This window comes from Anabrus simplex, chromosome 6, assembly GCF_040414725.1.
Source record: "Anabrus simplex isolate iqAnaSimp1 chromosome 6, ASM4041472v1, whole genome shotgun sequence".
Taxonomy (NCBI): Eukaryota; Metazoa; Arthropoda; class Insecta; order Orthoptera; family Tettigoniidae; genus Anabrus; species Anabrus simplex.
The window spans coordinates 306,464,645-306,485,271 of record NC_090270.1 but is presented as its reverse complement, the minus strand read 5'-3'; the positions used below and the strand labels follow the sequence as shown (position 1 = coordinate 306,485,271).

The 20,627-nt window shown below is 42.1% G+C and overlaps 1 protein-coding gene across 1 annotated transcript in view; it reads left to right on the top strand.

Annotated features, from left to right (window-relative positions):
• Positions 1-4,332: 4,332 nt before the first annotated feature.
• alpha-Man-IIb (alpha-Mannosidase class II b) overlaps positions 4,333-20,627 on the top strand; it is a 421,315-nt gene continuing 405,020 nt past the window's right edge. The window contains exon 1 of the mRNA XM_067149358.2: positions 4,333-4,501. Coding sequence (XP_067005459.2) covers positions 4,422-4,501 — 80 coding nt within the window. The 5' untranslated portion in view covers positions 4,333-4,421. The remainder of the gene's footprint in view (positions 4,502-20,627) is intronic.

Here is a 20,627-nt window from a genome sequence, read left to right as displayed (position 1 = left end):
CGAAACTATCCTTACATCGGTCTGTTTTCAGACCAACTTTGCTTTACGGGAGCGAAAGCTGGGTGGACTCAGGATATCTCGTTCATAAGTTAGAAATAACAGACATGAATGTAGTGAGAATGATTGCTGGTACAAAAAGGTGGGAACCGTGGCAGGAGGGTACTCGTAATGAACAGATAAAGGCTAATTTAGGAATGAACTCGATGAATGAAGTTGTACGCATAAAACGGCTTCGGTTGTGGTGTCATGTGAGACGAATGGAGGAGGATAGATTACCTAGCAGAATAATGAACTCTGTTATGCAGGGTAAGAAAAGTAGAGGGAGACCAATATGATGATGGTTACACTCGGTATCTAATGATTTAAAGATAAGAGGTATAGAACAAAATGTGGCCACATCACTTGTTGCAAATAGAGTATTGTGGCGACGTTTAGTAATTTCACAGAGGCTTGCAGACTGAACGCAGAAAGACATAACGGTCTATATTTATAATGTATGTTTGTATGTACATAGGTGTACACTGTGTTGCCTACATTGTAGGTGCCAGTTCATGAACGCATTGACTGCAGTCGTATTTACAGTAGCGGTACTTGTAAGTATAATGAACGCCCATCACTGAGCCAGGCTGTTGCTTCACTTTGCCTTTAAGTTCTCTCCCCCTTTAGACACATGCTATGTACGTTGCATTACCTAGGTACACAGCTACTCTACGCACGATCACATTTCCGTCAGGCTTATTATAGCTGAAATCTGACCTCAGTTGACTGCAGAGTAGCGAGCCACGTCGCGCATGCATACACTCTTTGTCACGTTCCCTTCTCACCCTACAGTAAATTAATATTCTCTGTGTCCGCTATTGTTTATCGCCCCTGTTGGACTCGGTACTCCGTAACTAGCTTCTACCTTGTAAACGAAGTGAATAGGCCTCGTTAGGGACGTCTCCTTCACTATCTGCTAGACTTCAAAGTATTTTATTGCGCTTTCATGGAAATTTCATTGAGACACGTTACTGTGACTGCCGTACTACTTCAGTTATTGCACTGGGGAAGGCCCTGGTTTCGGTTCTTGTCCCTGGTCATGTATAGCAGTGGTATTCAAACTTTTTGGTTGGTCTTGCCCCATGATGCAATTTTTCACCTTCGTACCCCCGAAGTACGAGTATATTGCGATTATACCTTAAATAACGAATTATTATTGCTGGATGCTACGTAATGTTAACTCAGATAAAAGGGAATTTTGTTTTATTCACATTCAATTACAGTCTATTTTTTTACATAGATTCCTGCTTTGGAAATCCATTTGCCCCAGCGTATGGGCACCTTTTTGATGCCCTCATCGTAGAAGGAACAGGTTTGTGTCACTAGCCAGTTACGCAAGAAGTCTTCCACACACTCATCATCTTCAAATCGTTGTCCTCCTAGAGCTTCTTCAAGTGGTCCGAACAAAAGAAATTCTCAGAACGATAAGTCAGGGCAATAAGGAGGATGATCAAGTGTTGTCCAGTGCATTTCATGTAGCTTGGAGGCAGTTAGAGCTGCAGTATGGGGCCGCGCATTATCGAATCGGTTGGTCTCATCTTTTGCTGCGATATGCAACCCTCGCCTTGTTCAGCAGCTCGCAGTAGTAATCAGCATTGATTGGGCGTCACTCATGCCAAAAGTCAAGCAGAAAAATGCCTAGCCGATCGAAAAAACGGTTGCAAGGACCTTGCCAGCTGACAGTTGAGTCTTGGCTTTCACTGGTGCTGCCTCCCCTTTCCTCCGCCACTCCTTACACACACGCGTCCTTGACAATGTTTGATGACCGAACTGAGCAGCCAATCTCTGGCAAATTTCCTCTACTGTAACTCCTTCACGAGCAAGAAATTTTATAATTATGCGTTGCGCAATGGAGGGGTGCATCTGTTGCTCCGACGTCGTGAGCTTTACTGGCGAAACGGCGGGAAGTATCTGACAGCACGCTCGCCCCACTCCTAACGGACCCACTTAAGAATAGCAGAAGCGCGGGGCCAGTCCTACCAACTGTTGATGTTCAGGAACAAAAATCCCGTTTATATTTGATCCACCTTAATCATCATCATCATCATCATCATCATCATCTGCATCTGCAGGTTAACCCCCTCGCTCAGAGTCTCTCCACGCACTGTGGCATGAAAGAGTTGTGGCCAGTAATTTAATGTCGTATGCCCTTCCTCACGGGCTTTTCAAGTGATAACCCCACCCCAGCAACAAGACCAGGAATCAAACCACGGTCGCCGGACATAGCAAACCTCATAACTCCTTGGAGTAAAGTTTACAGAAGAAACCCAAAACTGAACAGTCAGCAATGGCCAGAGAACTATCCCTGGCATTTTCACTACTTAAATGATATCCCAGTTATTCAACCATTGGTGCCTTCTGTTCTTTTCTCAGGGAACGCGACAAGCCCTCATAAGGCATGTGGAGAAACGTGGTTTTCTCGTGAGTGGTATTACAATGTTTTCATTGCCTAGCAACTATACACATACGAATATAATTCTGTTTGATTGTTTACAATTTGTTTTACGTCGCACCGACACAGTTAGGTTTTATGGTCACGGTGGGATAGGAAAGGCCTAAAAGTGGGAAGGAATTGGTCATGGCTTAATGAAGGTACAGCCTCAGCATTTGCCTGGTGTGAAAATGGGAAACCGCGGACAGTGGAATACGAATATATTCATTAATGCAACAATTACTATTTTCCTATATAACTTACACTGTACCTGAAAACAATTGACTGGATTTTGAAAGAAATTAAAAAGAGCATTGAAGCATGGTTACATATCTAGTCAATGGGAGGTACAAGAGGACACACATTTCAGAATGAACAGTTCGGAAAGGTGACCCTGATGTAGTGGTAGACAAAAACACTAAATCAAAAATAGATTTTATTGGAAATGAGCAAGCTCAAATCTTTTTTGAACTGCTCACAGCTATGAGCTTGCATCCGGAAGATAGTCTGTTCAAACCCCAGTGTCGGCAGCCCTGAAGATGGTTTCCCATTTTTACACCAGGCAAATGCTGGGGTTGTACCTTAATTAAGGCCTCTGTTAGATTCGTATTGACTACTAATTTTTGAATGGTATTTGCTTTACGTCGCACCGACACAGATAGGTCTTATGGCGACGAAGGGACAGGGAAGGCCTAGGAATGGGAAGGAACCGGCCGTGTCTGAAAATGGGAAATCATGGAAAACCGTCTTCAGGGCTGCCGACAGTGGGGTTCAAACCCACTATCACCTCCCGTATGCGAGCTGACAGCTGCCCGCACTAACCGCACGCGAAACTCGTCCGCTTTCATTATTGAACAACCTGTGAGAAAACAGGACTCCAAAGGGTCCGTCTGTCAATGCAATTGGTAACACATTCAGTATAGGTCAAAAATTGGAATGTTATACTCAACAAACTGCACTCAGTTCTAACAATGTATTGTACGGCAACACTTTAATTATAACCCTTATTGCATGGTTTCTCATTTTCACACCAGGCCACGATAATTGTTTCCCTGTCCTAGCCGTTTCCTACGCCATAATTCCTTTCTATGTTGGTGCGACATAAAACAAACATCAAAAAGGAAAGAAAGTGACCTGCATGCTTTATTTCGTGCAATATCGATACGTACAAGATGTACAAGATTTGGTCTTTACGTGACAAAATTAACTAAAATTCTGCCATGGATTGCGGAAGAGATCTGTTTCTGCGCCATTGACGGGTTAAAAGACGCAATGTGGAAACTGACGCGCAAGCAACCCGAAAGGCGTTAAATCAAAATGCCTGCATGCCGTAGCTGAGGCTATATTATTATTATTATTATTATTATTATTATTATTATTATTATTATTATTATTATTATTATTATTATTATTATTATTATTACCCAGCAAGTTGGCCGTGCGGTTAGGGACGCGCAGCTGTGAGCGTGCGCTCGGGAGATAGTGGGTTCTGACCCCACTGTCGGCAGCCCTGAAAATGGTTTTCCGTGGTTTCGCATTTAACACCAGGCAAATGCTGGGTCTGTATCTTAATTAAGCTCACGGCTAATTCCTTCCACCTCCTAGCACATTCCTGTCACATTGTCGCCATAAGACCTACCTGTGTCGGTGCAACGCAAAGCCAATTTTGAATAATAAAGAATGATAGTCGTAATTACAATTTAGCAGTAATAACAGTCCGAGTGTAAATGGAGAGTAAATATTTCTTATATGGGATTGTGAATAACTAGCCCAACGTTAAGCTCCGTAATTCGTCTGGTTTGTTTGTTCGTAGATATTGTTTACCGTCAGTGAAGAATGTTGTGATGTTTTGTTGCAGGTGATCCTCGTACCGCACTCGCACAATGACCCGGGGTGGCTAAAGACCTACGAAAGTTACTACCACTATCAGACGCGGAATATCCTCAACAACATGGTGGATAAGCTGCAGAAATTCCACGACATGACCTTCATGTGGACAGAAGTGGCCTTCTTCGCGCAGTGGTGGGAAAGGTGAGTTCGGAGTTCTTTTGTCTAAGAATGTATTTCCCTAAGAAGAACTATAATTAATGTCATGTAGGAATTTATTTCTCTTTTCGAACTTGGATCTTTGCTGTGTTTTTGGTGAACATGAAGTTTTAAATAATAAGAAAATATGGAGAAATTGCTGAATGGTACGGAGAGTCTTGCGGAACGATGAAAATAAGTAAGTCTAAAACAAAATTAATGGGGGCGCAATAGAACCGAGTCAGGTTATGCAGGAAGAATTATATTGAGAAAATGAAGTCTTAAAGGAAGTATATGAATACTGATACTTTGGAAGTAATTTAGTCCGCCTCTGTGGTGTAGTGGTTAGTGTGATAAGCTGCCACTCCCGGAGGCCCGGGTTCGATTCCCGCCTCTGCCACGAAATTTGAAAAGTGGTACGAGGGCTGGAACGGGGTCCACTCGCCCTCGGGAGGTCAACTGAGTGAAGGTGGGTTCGATTCTCACCTCAGCCATCCAGGAAGTGGTTTCCCGTGGTTTTCCACTTCTCCACGCAAATGCTGGGATGGTACCTAACTTAAGGCCACGGCCGCTCCTTTTCCTCTTCCTTGTCTATCCCTTATAATCTTCGCATTTAGCCGCAAGGCGCCTGTTCAGAATAGCACGTGAGACCGCCTGGGCGAGGTACTCGTCATCCTCCCCAGTTGTATCCCCGACCCAGAGTCTGAAACTCCAGGACACAGCCCTTGAGGCGGTAGAAGTGGGATCCCTCGCTGAGTCCGAGAGAAAGACCAACCCTGGATAAACAGATAAAGTAGAAGAAGGGAAGTAAAATAACTAATGATAGCAGAAGTAAGGAGAACACAAAATATAGATTAGCACAAGCAAGGAAGAGCTTTCTTAAGAAAAGAAATTTGCTCACTTCGAGCATTGATGTAGGAATTAGAAAGATGTTTTTGAAGACTTTCGTGTGTAGCGTGGCATTGTATGGAAGTGAAACATGGACGAAAAAATAGATCAAAAATAAATAGAATAGAAGCTTTTGAAATGTGGTGTTACAGAAGAATGCTTAAGTTTAGAAGGATAGAGAGAATTACGAGTGGAGAGATAATGAATCAATTTGGTGATAGGAGATCAGTTAGGCTAAATTTGACGAGAAGAAGAAACAGAATGATAGGAAACATCTTAAAACAACTAGGACTTTTTCAGTTAGGTTTTGAGGGAAGTGTAGGTGGTAAGAACGGTAGGGGTAGCCCAAGATATGAATATAACACGCAGATTAGACCTGATGTGAGATGTGTTAGTTACATAGAGATGAAAAGGTAAGCACGGAATGGGGCAGCATGGAACCCTGCACCAAACCAGTATTTGGACTGATGACTCAAACAACAACAAAATTATAATATGGAACTTTTTTCTTGTTGCAGTCTTTTCAAGATGATTAAGTTCTTATGTCTTATGAGTTTCTCATTTTTTTTGTGCAAACTGTGCATTGAGAAAGTGATTATGTTAAACATTCACATATTTGTCTCCCATCCCCTTTCTCAAACTATTCGCCATTAGCTGCCGATAAATTGCATACAACTTAATAATTTAATGTATTTCTTGTTCACGAACACTCATCTCGATGTCTGGGGTGGGTTTAATTGGGTAGGGTCCCTTGTTGGCAATAATATGTGTGAGGTAGATGTTGTCCTTACAGTTTGTAGACAATATGTTTGTTCCCCTAGCATCAGCACAGCTCCATAATCCTCAATGCGTTGGCGAGCTTGGTCCTTGGCAAGGGCCTCGTAAGATAGAGAACGCCGCGTCGTGTGAGTTATGTATGTACGTTGTGGGTTGACGCTATCATGACGTGCCAGTCTCACAGGACAGATGAGAATTTGCAAGCAAATTAATTGGAGTATCAAGGTGGTGTGGTGACGGCAGAATATTCAAAGGGATATTAACAAGGAGCAATCAAAGTATATGGAGTTTCAATTCTACATACATGCCGGTAACAATGACGTGATTGTTGAAGGTTCAGGTCAACCAATCTTCTTTCAGTAATCTAGTTAGGGAGTGTGTGTGTGAGTGGATGCAGGGCTTGTTCTAGATTTTTTCTGAATTAAACTATAATTGGCAATTAGGACCGATGCGTTCAACACCCAGAAGGGTTGTGGTGATGGCCAACTAGGCAACCATCCTCTTTCACGGGGAGTCATAACAATCAAAACTGACAAATTTGGACAATTTCATTTTCGCATTTCACAGATAAATGGATCAATCTGCTTAATTTGCTGTTTGTTTTGTTAAAAGTCCCATATTTACGATCTGAAATTTATTTTTAAATACACGGTATAAAAAATTTAGGGAAACATGTTTTTTGTACGTATGCCATGCTCCACAAAACAATACCTCACACCGAGGTATATTACCAATGAAACCTTTATTCTGTACCGCCGAAGTAAACGAAAGAACATCGATAAATTCGCCTTCATTTTCAGAACACAAACGGAAATGTACAAATAGGGGCGAAAACAAAGTGATAACTGCTCTCCATGGTGGATTTTTATCACAGTTGGAGAGCATAAGTAGGGTATGTCTTCCACGAGCACTTATCACAGCTTGGCACCTACGTGAAATGCTCCGTATAAGTCTACGGAGGTCACGTTACGATATCAGGCGCCATTCTTCAATCAGAGCCTGTTCGAGGACTTGGAGAGTCTGCGGTGCAACAGGACGCCCACGAACACTTCTGTCAAGCCTATTGCACACATGCTCGATGGGATTAAGGTCGGGACCCAATGCTGCCCATTCCATCTCTTGAATATCCGGTTCTCGCACGACAGATCTGGTAATGCACGCTACATGAGCCTTTGCATTGTCGTGCAAAAGTGCGAATTCAGGGCCAACATCGTATGTAGCAACCAACACATGTTGTAACAGTATCTGCTCGATGTACCCCGCAGCGGTGAGATTACCACGGACGACGACAAGATCCGTACGGCCATCACTACTGATGCCACCCCACACCATCACAGAACCTTGTCCGAATCGGTCGCCTTCCTGGACAACATTTGGCATGTACTGTTCACCACGACGTCTCCATACACGTTGACCTCCATCACGCTGTGTCAGGGGAAATCTGGACTCATCTGTGAACAACACAGGTCTCCATTGGTGAAGTTGCCAGTTGACGTGGGTTCGTGCAAACAGAAGGCGAGCTGCGCGCGATGTTGCTGCGTCGAACGGGGCACTCGAACAGGGCGTCTGGGTCGTAAGGACACTTCTCTTAACGTGTTCCTTACTATCTGGTCAGACACCGTGACTCCAGTGACACTCCTGAGGTCTTGTTGCAGATCTCTGTCAGTTGCTGAATGACGCCGCAACCTGTGGGGTTGTCATGCGTCCACGACTTGTCCAACCCTCCTTGTGAATTGGCCTGTCTTATTGTAGCGATTCCACAAGCGTTGAATAACTGACGGAGGGACATTGAGGTCCACAGCAACACGACGAAAAGTCCATCCTTCCTGGATCAAAGTGACGGTCCTTGCGACTTGAACCTCGTTAAGATGTATCATAGGATGTGCTTTCTTACGTACAGCGTGCTCAAATGACTGCAGTAGTCTGTATACCTCAGAACGACACACGGACGCACCGCTATGCACTTTGTTCGACTTGACATACCCTGAGTAGCTAAGATCTCAAGGTATGCTGTACGGCCATCGGAACCCCATCTACCAAATTAAAGTTCACATACCAGAGGTTAAAAACATGTTCCCTTAATTTTGTTGTACTGTGTACAGCGCTGTGTTATTGTGACGGAAAAAATCTGAACTCATACACAATCGTTTTTGTTCTAATACTTAGTTTAGATATTTAAATGCAGAGGATGAAGTAACTCTAGAAACATTCACATTCAAGAATAACAAATAAAAAGCTCTTATGGTCGCTATAAAAAGCTTACCGACCACGACCAGAAACAAGAATCAAGATAATAAATGATCTATACACTTTCCCAACGTTCCTTTCCCATGTTCACACTATTCGACTTCATTACCTCGAAAGATGTATAAATCTTCCCCAGCACTTAGCTTATATCCGCTCGCCAGCGTTATCCTTCACAAACAGCCATCTTCCACCATCAAACACCTATTTCCTTCACCAACCTTTGCTCACCGTTAAATATTGTTTTATTACCCAATACGATGAGCCACTGCAGATTACACATGCCTGGGTACCTTTCCCACATTGGTTAACCGGCTGTTCGCGATGGTGTACCTTATGGCGATACCACCACCATCTTGTATTGCAATTATCAACTATGTACTACATAATCATTCTCAAACACTACGACGACTTGGCTCTGTTTTTGACATGATAGGCGCAACTTTACAAAGCTGTCATCAATCAGAAATACATTTTAGTGATTTGTTTTCCTATCAACGACTGTAATGGTAATGGTACTTCTTTTGTGTGTAAATAATTTTCCGAAATCTTCTGTACTTACTTCCATTATGACGACCCTTACAGAAAAAATGGTAATACGCGATTTTTTTGAGATACAGTGTATGCCAGAACGGAAAACCTCTTAATTTTAGAAAATTTGTTTTGTAAGCATACTTTGTGTTCCTAACAGTGTATTATTCAAGACAATTACATTGAAAACACAAAGCTTTAACCAACAGACTGATAGACAGCAAGATAAATAATTTACTTCTGTGTTTGTATGCATGTTTTTGTACGATAGGCCTGTATAACATGTGTGATACAGCACACACCACCCATGAAACAAACAAGTACGGTAAAAAAAAAAAACTTGTGTCAATGGCCTAAGAGCTCCTCCCACTCCCATAAAAGTAGAATGAAACAACAGTAAATTTGCTCATTCCGAATGGTTGAAAAAGTGTTTGAAAGGAAAAACTCAAAATAAATTTTTCGACAACAGTGTGTGGTTGAAAGTTCCCAAGATTACAGGTCTTGAAAGACCTTGGAGTCCATGTGAAGGACATGAACACCGAGCTCGATAGCTGCAGTCGCTTAAGTGCGGCCAGTATCCAGTATTCGGGAGATAGTAGGTTCGAACCCCACTGTCGGCAGCCCTGAAAATGGTTTTCCGTGGTTTCCCATTTTCACACCAGGCAAATGCTGGGGCTGTACCTTAATTAAGGCCACGGCCGCTTCCTTCCCACTCCTAGCCCTTCCCTGTCACATCGTCGCCATAAGACCTATCTGAGTCGGTGCGACGTAAAGCAACCAACAACAACAAAAAAAAGGACATGAACAAAATGGAAATTTTTAAGGTGGAGATCTCAGCATCGAAAATTACAAAATTACCTCAATCTAAGGAAAGAATGGGAGCGATGGGTCAACAACATGCAGAAGAAGAAGAAAAAATACAAACTTGGAGGGTTTTAGAATATGTATTCTGCATAAAGTGAGCTTAGGTGGTAATTCACTTTAAATTCACTTTATTCGAAAATACATTTCTTTCTTTCTGTCCTCCTTTCTTAATTCATTTACATTCCAGGGTTGGTTTTCCCTCGGACTCAGCGAGGGATCCCACTTCTACCGGCTCAAGGACAGTGTCTTGGAGCGCGATACATTTGGTCGGAGATACAACTGCAGGCGAGGACCAGCACCTCGCCCAGGTGTCCTTACATGCTATGCCAAACAGGGGCCTTGTGGGGAGATGCTAATATTGGAAGGGATATGCAGGGGAGAGGCAAGGAAGCGGCTGTGGCCTTAACTTAGGTACCATCCCAGCATTTGCACGGAGGAGAAATGAGAAACCACGGAAAACCACTTCGAGGATGGCTGAGATGGGAATCGAACCCACTCTACTCAGTTGACCTCCCGAGGCTGAGTAAAACCTGTTCCAGTTCTGGCACCACGTTTCAAATTTCGTGACAGATCCGGGAATCGCACCCGTGCCTCCGGGAGTGGCAGCTAATCACTCTAACCACTACATCACAGCGGGGGACTCGAAAATATGTTCATAAATGCTCCGTTATCTGTGAAACCACTAGTTGTATATCTCAAATAAATTTTTACCACATGTACCTACAGAATAGCGTTCTTGTGCTGTGGAACCTCAGCTTTCAAGTTTCCTTTAGTATATTATTTAAAAAATGAAAATGTCCAACTTTTTAATAAAAAGATTGGAACTATTATTAAAAATTGTTTTTCATAATCTTTATATCAACACGAATAGGCCACAAAATATTGTGCCGACCAATTCGTACAATACAGTACCGATCAAAAGTTTAGGACCACATTAAAAAATCTTGAAGTTCCATCTAGAAACTAAAATTGTGCTAATAGACCTCTGTATTCGTTTCCTCAGCTCTCTCATCTAATATGATATACATCGCCTGATTTCAGTGATTTACGCAAAGGATTGTATAAATTATACATTTTTAACTGTTGGAAGGTCACATCAGAAAGTCAACAATTTTGGAAAAGAAAATGTACTATATTTTCTAATTGGATTCAAGTATCTCCACCAAGATTATTTTATGCACATAGCAATAGTTGGGGGCCATATTAGAATAAATATAAAAATTCTGAGAAAATGCGGCACCGATTTCTGTGCGTTTTTTTCAAACCTGCGCTAAAGTGGTCAATTTTTCCTTATTCTTGTCATAGGTCTCAGGTCGAGCTATCGGCATCAGTAATTTGTTCGTGGATGTCATCCGCAGAGTGCAAATGAAACTATCAGCCGATAGCTCGTCCCGATACCTTGGGCCATACATGACAAAGGCAAAGAAAAATCAAGCATTTTGGCCCTGGTTGGAAACAAATTAAATGCGCAAAAAACGGTGCCACATACTTACGGAATTTTTATATTGCTAAGTCAATAAAAAAACTTGGTGGCGATACTTGCAACCAATTAGGGTATAGGCCTACAGTACATTATATTACCATTTTTTTTCTTTTTGGTGTGACATTCCAAGAGTTAAAAATTCATCATTTCTACAGTATTAGGACTAACTCAATGAAATCAGGCGACATATATCCTATTAGATGTGAATGCTCAGAAAGAAAATTACAGATGTCTAGTGGCACAATTTTAGGTTCTAGATGACATTTCGTGATTTCTTGATGTGGTCCTAAACTTTTGAGCGGTACTGTAAGTGTTTAACCGGGAGCTCATTAACTGATTTTGGCCGGTGATCTTAAACTTCGTTTAGGTACTGTATCTTTCTTAACACTTGTTTTCTTCTAACCCCAGCGGTGTCACGTTGGCGCGCCTATAATTCTTCAGAACGAGCGAGTTGATTACGCGGTTTGGGACACGTAGCTGTGAGCTTACATTCGAGAGACGGCAACCCTGAAGGTTGATATCCCTTCTATTCCATTTTCACACCATAAAAATGCTGAAAGTGTTCCTTATTTAAGGCCACGGTTCCCTCCTTCCCTCTCCTATCCCATTGTCGATATGGCGTAAAGTACATACATACATACATTATCATTATAGACTGTTATGCCTTTCAGCGTTCAGTCTGCAAGCCTCTGTGAATTTACTAAACGTCGCCACAATCCCCGATTTGCAACTAGTGTTGTGGCCTCATTTAGTTCTATACCTCTTATCTTTAAATCGTTAGAAACCGAGTCTAACCATCGTCGTCTTGGCCTACCTCTACTTCTTTTAAAGTCCATACCAGAGTCCATTATTCTCCTAGGTAACCTATCCTCCTCCATTCGCCTCACATGACCCCACCACCGAAGCCGGTTTATGCGTACAACTTCATCCATCGAGTTCATTCCTAAATTAGCCTTTATCTCCTCATTCCGAGTACCCTCCTGCCATTGTTCCCACTTGTTTGTCCCAGCAATCATTCTTGCTACTTTCATGTCTGTTACTTCTAACTTATGAATAAGGTATCCTGAGTCCACCCAGCTTTCGCTCCCGTAAAGCAAAGTTGGTCTGAAAACAGACCGATGTAAAGATAGTTTCATCTGAGAGCTGACTTCCTTCTTACAGATTACTGTTGATCGCAGCTGCGAGCTCACTGCATTAGCTTTACGACACCTTGATTCAATCTCACTTACTATATTTCCATCCTGGGAGAACACACAACCTAAATACTTGAAATTATCGACCTGTTCTAGCTTTGTATCGCCGATCTGACATTCAATTCTGTTGAATTTCTTACCTACTGACATCAATTTAGTCTTCGAGAGGCTAATTTTCATACCATACTCATTGCACCTATTTTCTAGTGCCAAGATATTAGACTGTAGGCTTTCGGCACAATCTGCCATTAAGACCAAATCGTCAGCATAGGCCAGACTGCTTACTACATTTCCACCTAACTGAATCCCTCCCTGTCATTTTATACCTTTCAGCAGATGATCCATGTAAACTACGAACAGTAAAGGTGAAAGATTACAGCCTTCTCTAACCCCTGTAAGTACCCTCAACCATGAACTCATTCCACCACCAATTCTCACTGAAGCCCTATTGTCAACATAAATGCCTTTGATTGATTTTAATAATCTGCCTTTAATTCCATAGTCCCCCAGTATGGCGAACATCTTTTCCCTCGGTAGCCTGTCATATGCTTTCTCTAGATCTACAAAACATAAACACAACTGCCTATTCCTCTCGTAGCATTTTTCAATTACCTGGCGCATACTGAAAATCTGATCCTGACAGCCTCTCTGTGGTCTGAAACCACACTGGTTTTCATCCAGCTTCCTCTCAACGACTGATCGCACCCTCCCTTCCAAAATGCCAGTGAATACTTTGCCTGGTATACTAATCAATGAGATACTTCGATAGTTGTTGCAATCCTTCCTGTTCCCTTGCTTATAGATAGGTGCAATTACTGCTTTTCCCCAATCTGAAGGTACCTTACCAACACTCCATGCTAATTTTACTACTCTATGAAGCCATTTCATCCCTGCCTTCCCACTATACTTCACCATTTCAGGTCTCATTTCATCTATTCCTGCTGCCTTATGACAATGGAGTATATTTACTATCCTTTCCACTTCCTCAAGCATAATTTCACCAACATCATTTTCCTCCTCCCCATGAGCTTGGCTGTTCACAACACCACGAGGATGATTTTCTTTTACATTGAGAAGATGTTCAAAATATTCCCTCCACCTCTCCAGTGATTGCCTGGGATCTATTATGAGTTCACCTGAATTACTCAAAACACTGTTCATTTCCTTTTTCCCTCCCTTCCTAAGATTCTTTATTACTGTCCAGAAAGGTTTCCCTGCTGCTTGACCTAGCCTTTCCAGGTTGTTACCAAAATCTTCCCTGGACTTCTTTTTGGATTCAACAACTATTTGTTTCGCTCTGTTTCTTTCATCTACGTACAACTCCCTGTCTGCCTCGACCCTTGTCTGGAGCCATTCCTGATAAGCCTTCTTTTTACGTTTACAGGCTGCTCTCACTTCATCATTCCACCAAGATGTTCGCCTTTTCCCATCTTTACACACAGTTGTTCCTAGGCATCCCCTTGCTGTTTCTACTACAGCATCCCTGTACGCCATCCATTCTCTTTCTATATCCTGAACCTGCTTACTGTCTACTGTTCGAAACTTCTCACTAATCATATCCATGTACTTCTGTCTAATGTTCTCGTCCTCGAGATTTTCTACCCTTATTCGTTTGCAGACAGATTTCACTTTCTCTACCCTAGGCCTAGAGATACTTAGTTCACTACAGATCATATAGTGGTCTGTATCATCGAAATATCCGTGGAAAACTCGTACATTCCTAACAGATTTCCTGAATTCGAAGTCGGTTAAGATATAGTCTATTATGGATCTGGTACCCCTAGCCTCCCATGTGTAGCGGTGAATAGCCTTATGCTTGAAGGATGTATTCGTAACAGCTAAACCCATACTAGCACAGAAGTCCAGCAAACGCTTCCCATTCCCATTAGCTTCCATATCGTCCCCACATTTACCAATCACCCTTTCGTGTCCTTCAGTTCTATTCCCAACTCTCGCATTGAAATCGCCCATTAGCACTATTCTATCCTTGCTGTTGACCCTGACCACGATGTCACTCAATGCTTCATAAAACTTGTCAACTTCATCCTCATCCGCACCCTCACATGGTGAATACACGCACACAATTCTAGTCCTAATTCCTCCAAATGACAAATCTACCCACATCATTCGCTCATTTACGTGCCTAACAGAAACTATGTTCCGTGCAATGGTATTCCTGATAAAGAGCCCTACCCCAGACTCTGCCCTTCCCTTTCTAACACCCGTCAAGTACACTTTATAATCTCGTATATCTTCCTCGTTATCTCCCCTTACCCGAATATCACTTACTCCTAGCACATCCAGATGCATCCTCTTTGCTGACTCAGCCAGTTCTACTTTCTTTCTGCCATAAGCCCCATTAATATTGATAGTTCCCCATCGAATTCCATTTCGTTCGCCAAGTTGTTTCCAAGGAGTCCCTCGCCTGTCAAATGGGAGTGGGACTCCATTACTCCCATAGGTCCGAGGCTTGCTTAAAGTGTTCTCAGCTCGGTAGATTCATGAAGCAGGATGCTACCCTACTTACACATAGTCCAAGTGAGGATCTCTCCTCTAACGGGTTATGGACCACCGGTGGATTGTATAGTCCTAGCCGCCTGAGCACAAGGAGGGCCAGGACTCAGAATATGTCCGAGATGCCCACTCCCATTCCATAGCAACTGGTATCCCCACTATCAGGACCACTTACTAGGCCACTCAGCCGTTGCCCATAGTTCACGAACTGGGACGTGACTACAGTAACCCACAAACATGAACCGTAAAGTAAATAATTAAAAATAGAGTTATTTATATATGCCCTTCCTGGCCCATCAATTTAATTAACAGATACGGAGATTAACTAGTTATGTTGGTGCATCCCCTAGTCAACACTGTACCAAATCAACTGTGTAAAAGGTTTCATCCATTATACTCTCGAGAATAGATAGAACATGTTCGGAGAATATATGGATTCTCTTCTTCAGCTATACAGGTTAAAACCATATATTTATGTTAAGACCTTATAGGAATAGCAAGGAGCCGCCCTTAAAAGTTAAAACTGAAAAGATGTACAATAACACAAATTAAAAATAGGATGAAATGAAATGGCGTATGGTCTTTAGTCCCGGGAGTGTCCAAGGACATGTTCGGCTCGCAAGGTGCAGGTCTTTCGATTTGACTTCCGCAGGAGACCTGCACGTCATGATGAGGATGAAGACAACACATACACCCGGGTGCCGTGCCAGAAAAATTAAGCAGTGGTGGTTAAAATTTTCGACCGTGTCGTGGATCGAACCCGGGAACCCTGTGACCAAAGGCCAGCACGCTAACCATTTAGCCATGGACTCGGAAAAAGTAGGATGATAATGTCTTCGATCATGCTTCCAATATTGTCGTGTTCATATAAAATCTACATTGTAATTTAATAATTCTGCAGTAATTGTGGTGCACTATCTCGGTGTGGCGTCAAATGTGTCCTTCTTTTAGCGAATACACACTTGACCAGATCTCTGTTTTCTATCCTTAGATGTAGTAAGCTGTAAAATAAGATATTGGCAGGACGTCCCCAACTGAAGACTGCTAAGTCTGTATTTTTTCCCTAAGTTTTTATTTCCCTCCCTGAAGGGGTGGGATGGGCCACCTTGAAGGATACGCCCTTCACCCTGGTCAGTAGGTCTGTATTTTACCCTACCAGATTGAGTAAAACCATTGTATGAAGAATGAAAATTGATATAATGGTGTGATTGCAACACGCAAAGTGGCTCCTTGCGTGCAAGTAAGAATTTTTGACTTACAAGGCAATGGACAGACAGTGGGATAGTGAATCAACCGAGCAGAGCTACCAGTAAAGCGGACTTGGATTAAGAGGGGAAGTGTATGTACGGGAGCATAGTACCGCTTTCAGCCCATGCTCCTCCCTATGTTTATCACTCGTTCTCTTTTTTTCCCTACTTGAATAGTGCGTTGCCAACTTAAATAACTGGTTCTCTTCTGCCATCTTTTCATTAAGGTTATTCTCCACCTCAAATTTCTGTACCATGTACACTGCCGGCCAAAAGTTTCTGTACAAGAATTGAACTGTCAAATAATGGAGTAAGATTAAAAGAAAACAACATACCTTTGCAAAAAATTGACAAATATATATTCTAAACCTAATATTTGACAATCAAACTACGTTTTTAGATTGCATCTGAGCAAGAAATAGACACTGTGTACACATTTACTCCCACAGGTCTCCAGACGACATCAGACTCTCTTCTGATCAACGAAACCCCGCTTTGCTGCAAGTACCCGTTGAACTAGTCTCGGCATTCTCAAAACAAGATTTTCTAACACTAACTCAGGTATGCTTTGCCAGGCATTCTGCTAGATGTCCCACGGCTTTTACAATGAAGAAGTACGCTCTTTTCGGATTTGCCGATCCAATTCATCCCACAACAGCTTAATTGAATTTAAGCCCGGGGATTGGCGGGGTCCATTCCATTAAAAACAATTAAACCAGTGCCTTGTTTGTTTTGCAGATAATTCATGCAATAGCAAGATGTGGGTCTGGGGCCATTGCCTTGTTGGAGGACAAACCCACGTTGCTGTCCAGACGGAAGAGTATAACGAGCTAGGATGGAATGGTGGCCGTTTTTGTCCAGTGTTCCTTGAATTTGGTGCAGTCTACCAACTCCACTGAATGTGAAACGACCCCAGATCATCACAGAGCCCCCTCCATGTTTCACTGTAGGTGTTTATACCGTATGACTCATTTTTACCGGTGCTGAACGTCGAACATAAACTCGTCACCGTTGCCTGAAAACCTTCGAAACTTGGTTAGAGTTCATTAAACAATCATTAAACATATTCGTGCGGATACATATGTTTTGTCCGGAAACGTTTGACCGACAGTGTAGATTTTCAATTTTTCAAGTACATTCATTAATACGATTATGTGAATACGGACCCATCACTGGCCAATGTGAGCAAGATTATACATATAGATACGAGGATATCAGCGTTGTAAAGCCCGACTTGCTGGCTGAACGGTCAGCGTACTGGCCTTCGGTTCAGAGGGTCCACGGTTCGATTCCCGGCCGGGTCGGGGATTTTAACCTTAATTGGTTAATTCCTACGGCACGGGGGCTGGGTGTATGTGTTGTCGTCACCATCATTTCATCCTCATCACGACGCGCAGGTTGCCTACGGGAGTCAAATAGAAAGACATGCACCTGGCGAGCCGAACCCGTTCTGGGATATCCCGGCACTAAAAGCCATACGACATAAAAAAAGCGTTGTAAAATAGCGTCGTGTTTTGTGACGGGCGTTTAAGCGCAAGAACACGCCCAGCGCTGAACCGTAGAGAGAGACATTTTCATGTCAAAACACGTAGACTACTCTACGCATCTTGTTTTCATGAAAACTGTTAAGATAATCTACCCGGAGGGAGCAGGCAGCTAAGGCCAATAGCAAGTATGCTACAAGATTGTGAACAACTGCAAAAAGACCTGGACAATATTGTGAGATGGACAGCAGGCAATGGATTGGAATAATTTACCAAGGGAGATGTTCAATAAATTTCCAAATACTTTGCAATAATTTAGGAAAAGACTTGGTAAACAACAGATAGTAAAATACCGAGCAACTGGATGTGCGGTTTGGGAGATAATGGGTTCGAACCTAACTGTCGGCAACCCTGAATATGGTTTTCCGTGGATTCCCATTTTCATATTAGACAAATGCCGGGGCTAATTAAGACCACGGCCATTTCGTGCCCACCCCTATCCCTTTCCTATCATTTTGTCGCCATAAGATCTACCTGTGCCAGTGCAACATAAAGCAGACTGTAAAAAATGTATCCACAGTTCTATCCCTCGAAGCAAACAATTCAGTGCCGAAAACATCCTGGGGATATGAGCTACGAATGTCGATCAAATGAAATATAACAAAGTATGAGAATATATTCTTTATTTATTCCTAAAAATTACAATAGATTTCTAAATCATTGTTATCTGGCCGATTATATTAACAGTTTAACTTATTCTACCACTACGAGCACTAATGTGTGTCGATGCATTGTTTCACTTAAACACCACTAGGCATCACTAACGTGAGTCAATTCAGAATTTCACTTATGCCCGTATAACTATATTCGGTGCGGGAATTTTTCAAAAAATCAAAAAAAGCTTGAGGATATTGAACCAAGCAACACATTACAGAAAGAATTATGTAAATAAATTAATTTGGATAGGAAATTCACTGTAAATATATTTTTCCTTTCCGGAACTCTGTAATTCGGCTTCTCGCTGTTTTGGTTTCTCAAATAAATAAATAAATAAATAAATAAATAAATAAATAAGAAAACGAGTAAAGAAACAAGTGATTTTAGGCTGTGATCTCTAGAACTGTATTCAGGCCGGAAATGATTTTCGAATTTTTTTTTTAAGCTTGATAGAGCATACTCAAGACTCAAAATTTGAAACCTTTCCGGAACCTTTAGTCCTCCAACTTTCGCCAAAACTGAGGAAACTGTTTAATTTTACGTTTTTCATACTATGGGGACGCATACTTTGTCAGCTAAGAAATATTTTCAACATTCCAAAAGTAAATAAAAAACCGACAGCGAATCTGCTACCTAGGCGACTGCTCTAAATGCAGATCAGTGGTCCTTGATTGATATTTAAAATGAATTGAATGGATGTTGATTGTGATGATGATGATTAAAGCCCGGATTTGTATGCAGTAATAGGTTAGATTGCAAACTAATTTGGTTAGTAGGAAGTGTCGGCCACCCGCTCTGCCATAGCGTAGTAAGAGTAACATAAATTACAGGGGTTTTGATGGATCTTACCCCTAATGTCTATGCAAACCAATAGCACAACGGTTGTGAAGGTAGACTATTCCTGTTACTCGCTTCAGTAAGTTTGCATTCTAACCTATTAATGCATAAAAATCCGCGCTCTAATGATGATGGTGCCTTCCACCACACGTGTCTACAACTTGATTGGATGGGTATAGTGAATGATTTATGCTGATAGACGTGATCTATCGAGCACGTTTCTCGTACTTTACGAGGCCACACATAGATGTCGTATGTCGTAAATTACCAGCGCGGACGATTAACTTTCTACTCAGATGATGTTGCAAGCCTCTGGCAAGCGTGTTTTATTGGCTCTTCCAGGGGGCTATGGGAACGAACAGAGAATTCTGGGAACGAATGATGTGTCTAATAATTTATTCGCCACAGAAAAGCCTTTCAGAAAGGCAACACTGCACGTCTTGATAACGCTCTCTATGAGTTACTGCCAACTTCTCTTTTACCCACGTTTATTGGTTGGTGGAGGCGCAGACTTATTCGCTTTTTATGAGCCTATATTTCAGTCAAGTGCTTATCTGTCTCTTTCGATAAAGGTCTTGTTTTCCTTCAACGTTTCTACCTGTGTAGCAAATATGTACGTTTTTGTTATTTCGAGAGATACCTGAACATTTTATAATCAATCTTCCGTTGTAAATCACGCCCCAGAAAGTGATGTCGTCACCTTGAACACTGCTAGGTTTATACGATTGAGCGTTGTATTTGTATTTTGAAGATCTTGAGTTTGATCCTAAAACGATATATAACAGTTTCAGACCCGTCAGAGGAGAGATGGCGTGGAATAACATAGTAGACGAATAAGTTTTGTTTTTGTTTTTGCTATTGGCTTTACGTCGCACCGACACAGATATGTCTTATGGCGACGATGGGACAGGAAAGGGCTAGGAGTGGGAAGGAAGCGGCGTGGCCTTAATTTAGGTACAGACCCAGCATTTGCCTGGTGTGAAAATGGGAAACCACGGAAAACCATCTTCAGGGCTGCCGGCAGTGGGGTTCGAACATACTATCTCCCGAATACTGGCTACTGGCCGCATTTAAGCGACTGCAGCTATCGAGCTCGGTACGAATAAGTTTGAGCGGTGTTATTAAAAGTAGGAAAGATCACATTATGAAGATAAAGTTGGAATTCAAGAGGACAAATTGGGGCAAAAGGCCGTTTAGGAAAAGAGGAGTTAGGGATTGAGATAATTTACCGGGAGAGATCTTCAAAAAATGTCAAATTCATTCTAATTATTTAAGAAAATAATAGATACAAAACAGTAGGGAATCTGCCACCTGGGCGATTGCCCTCAATGAAGATTAGTGGTGACTGACTGA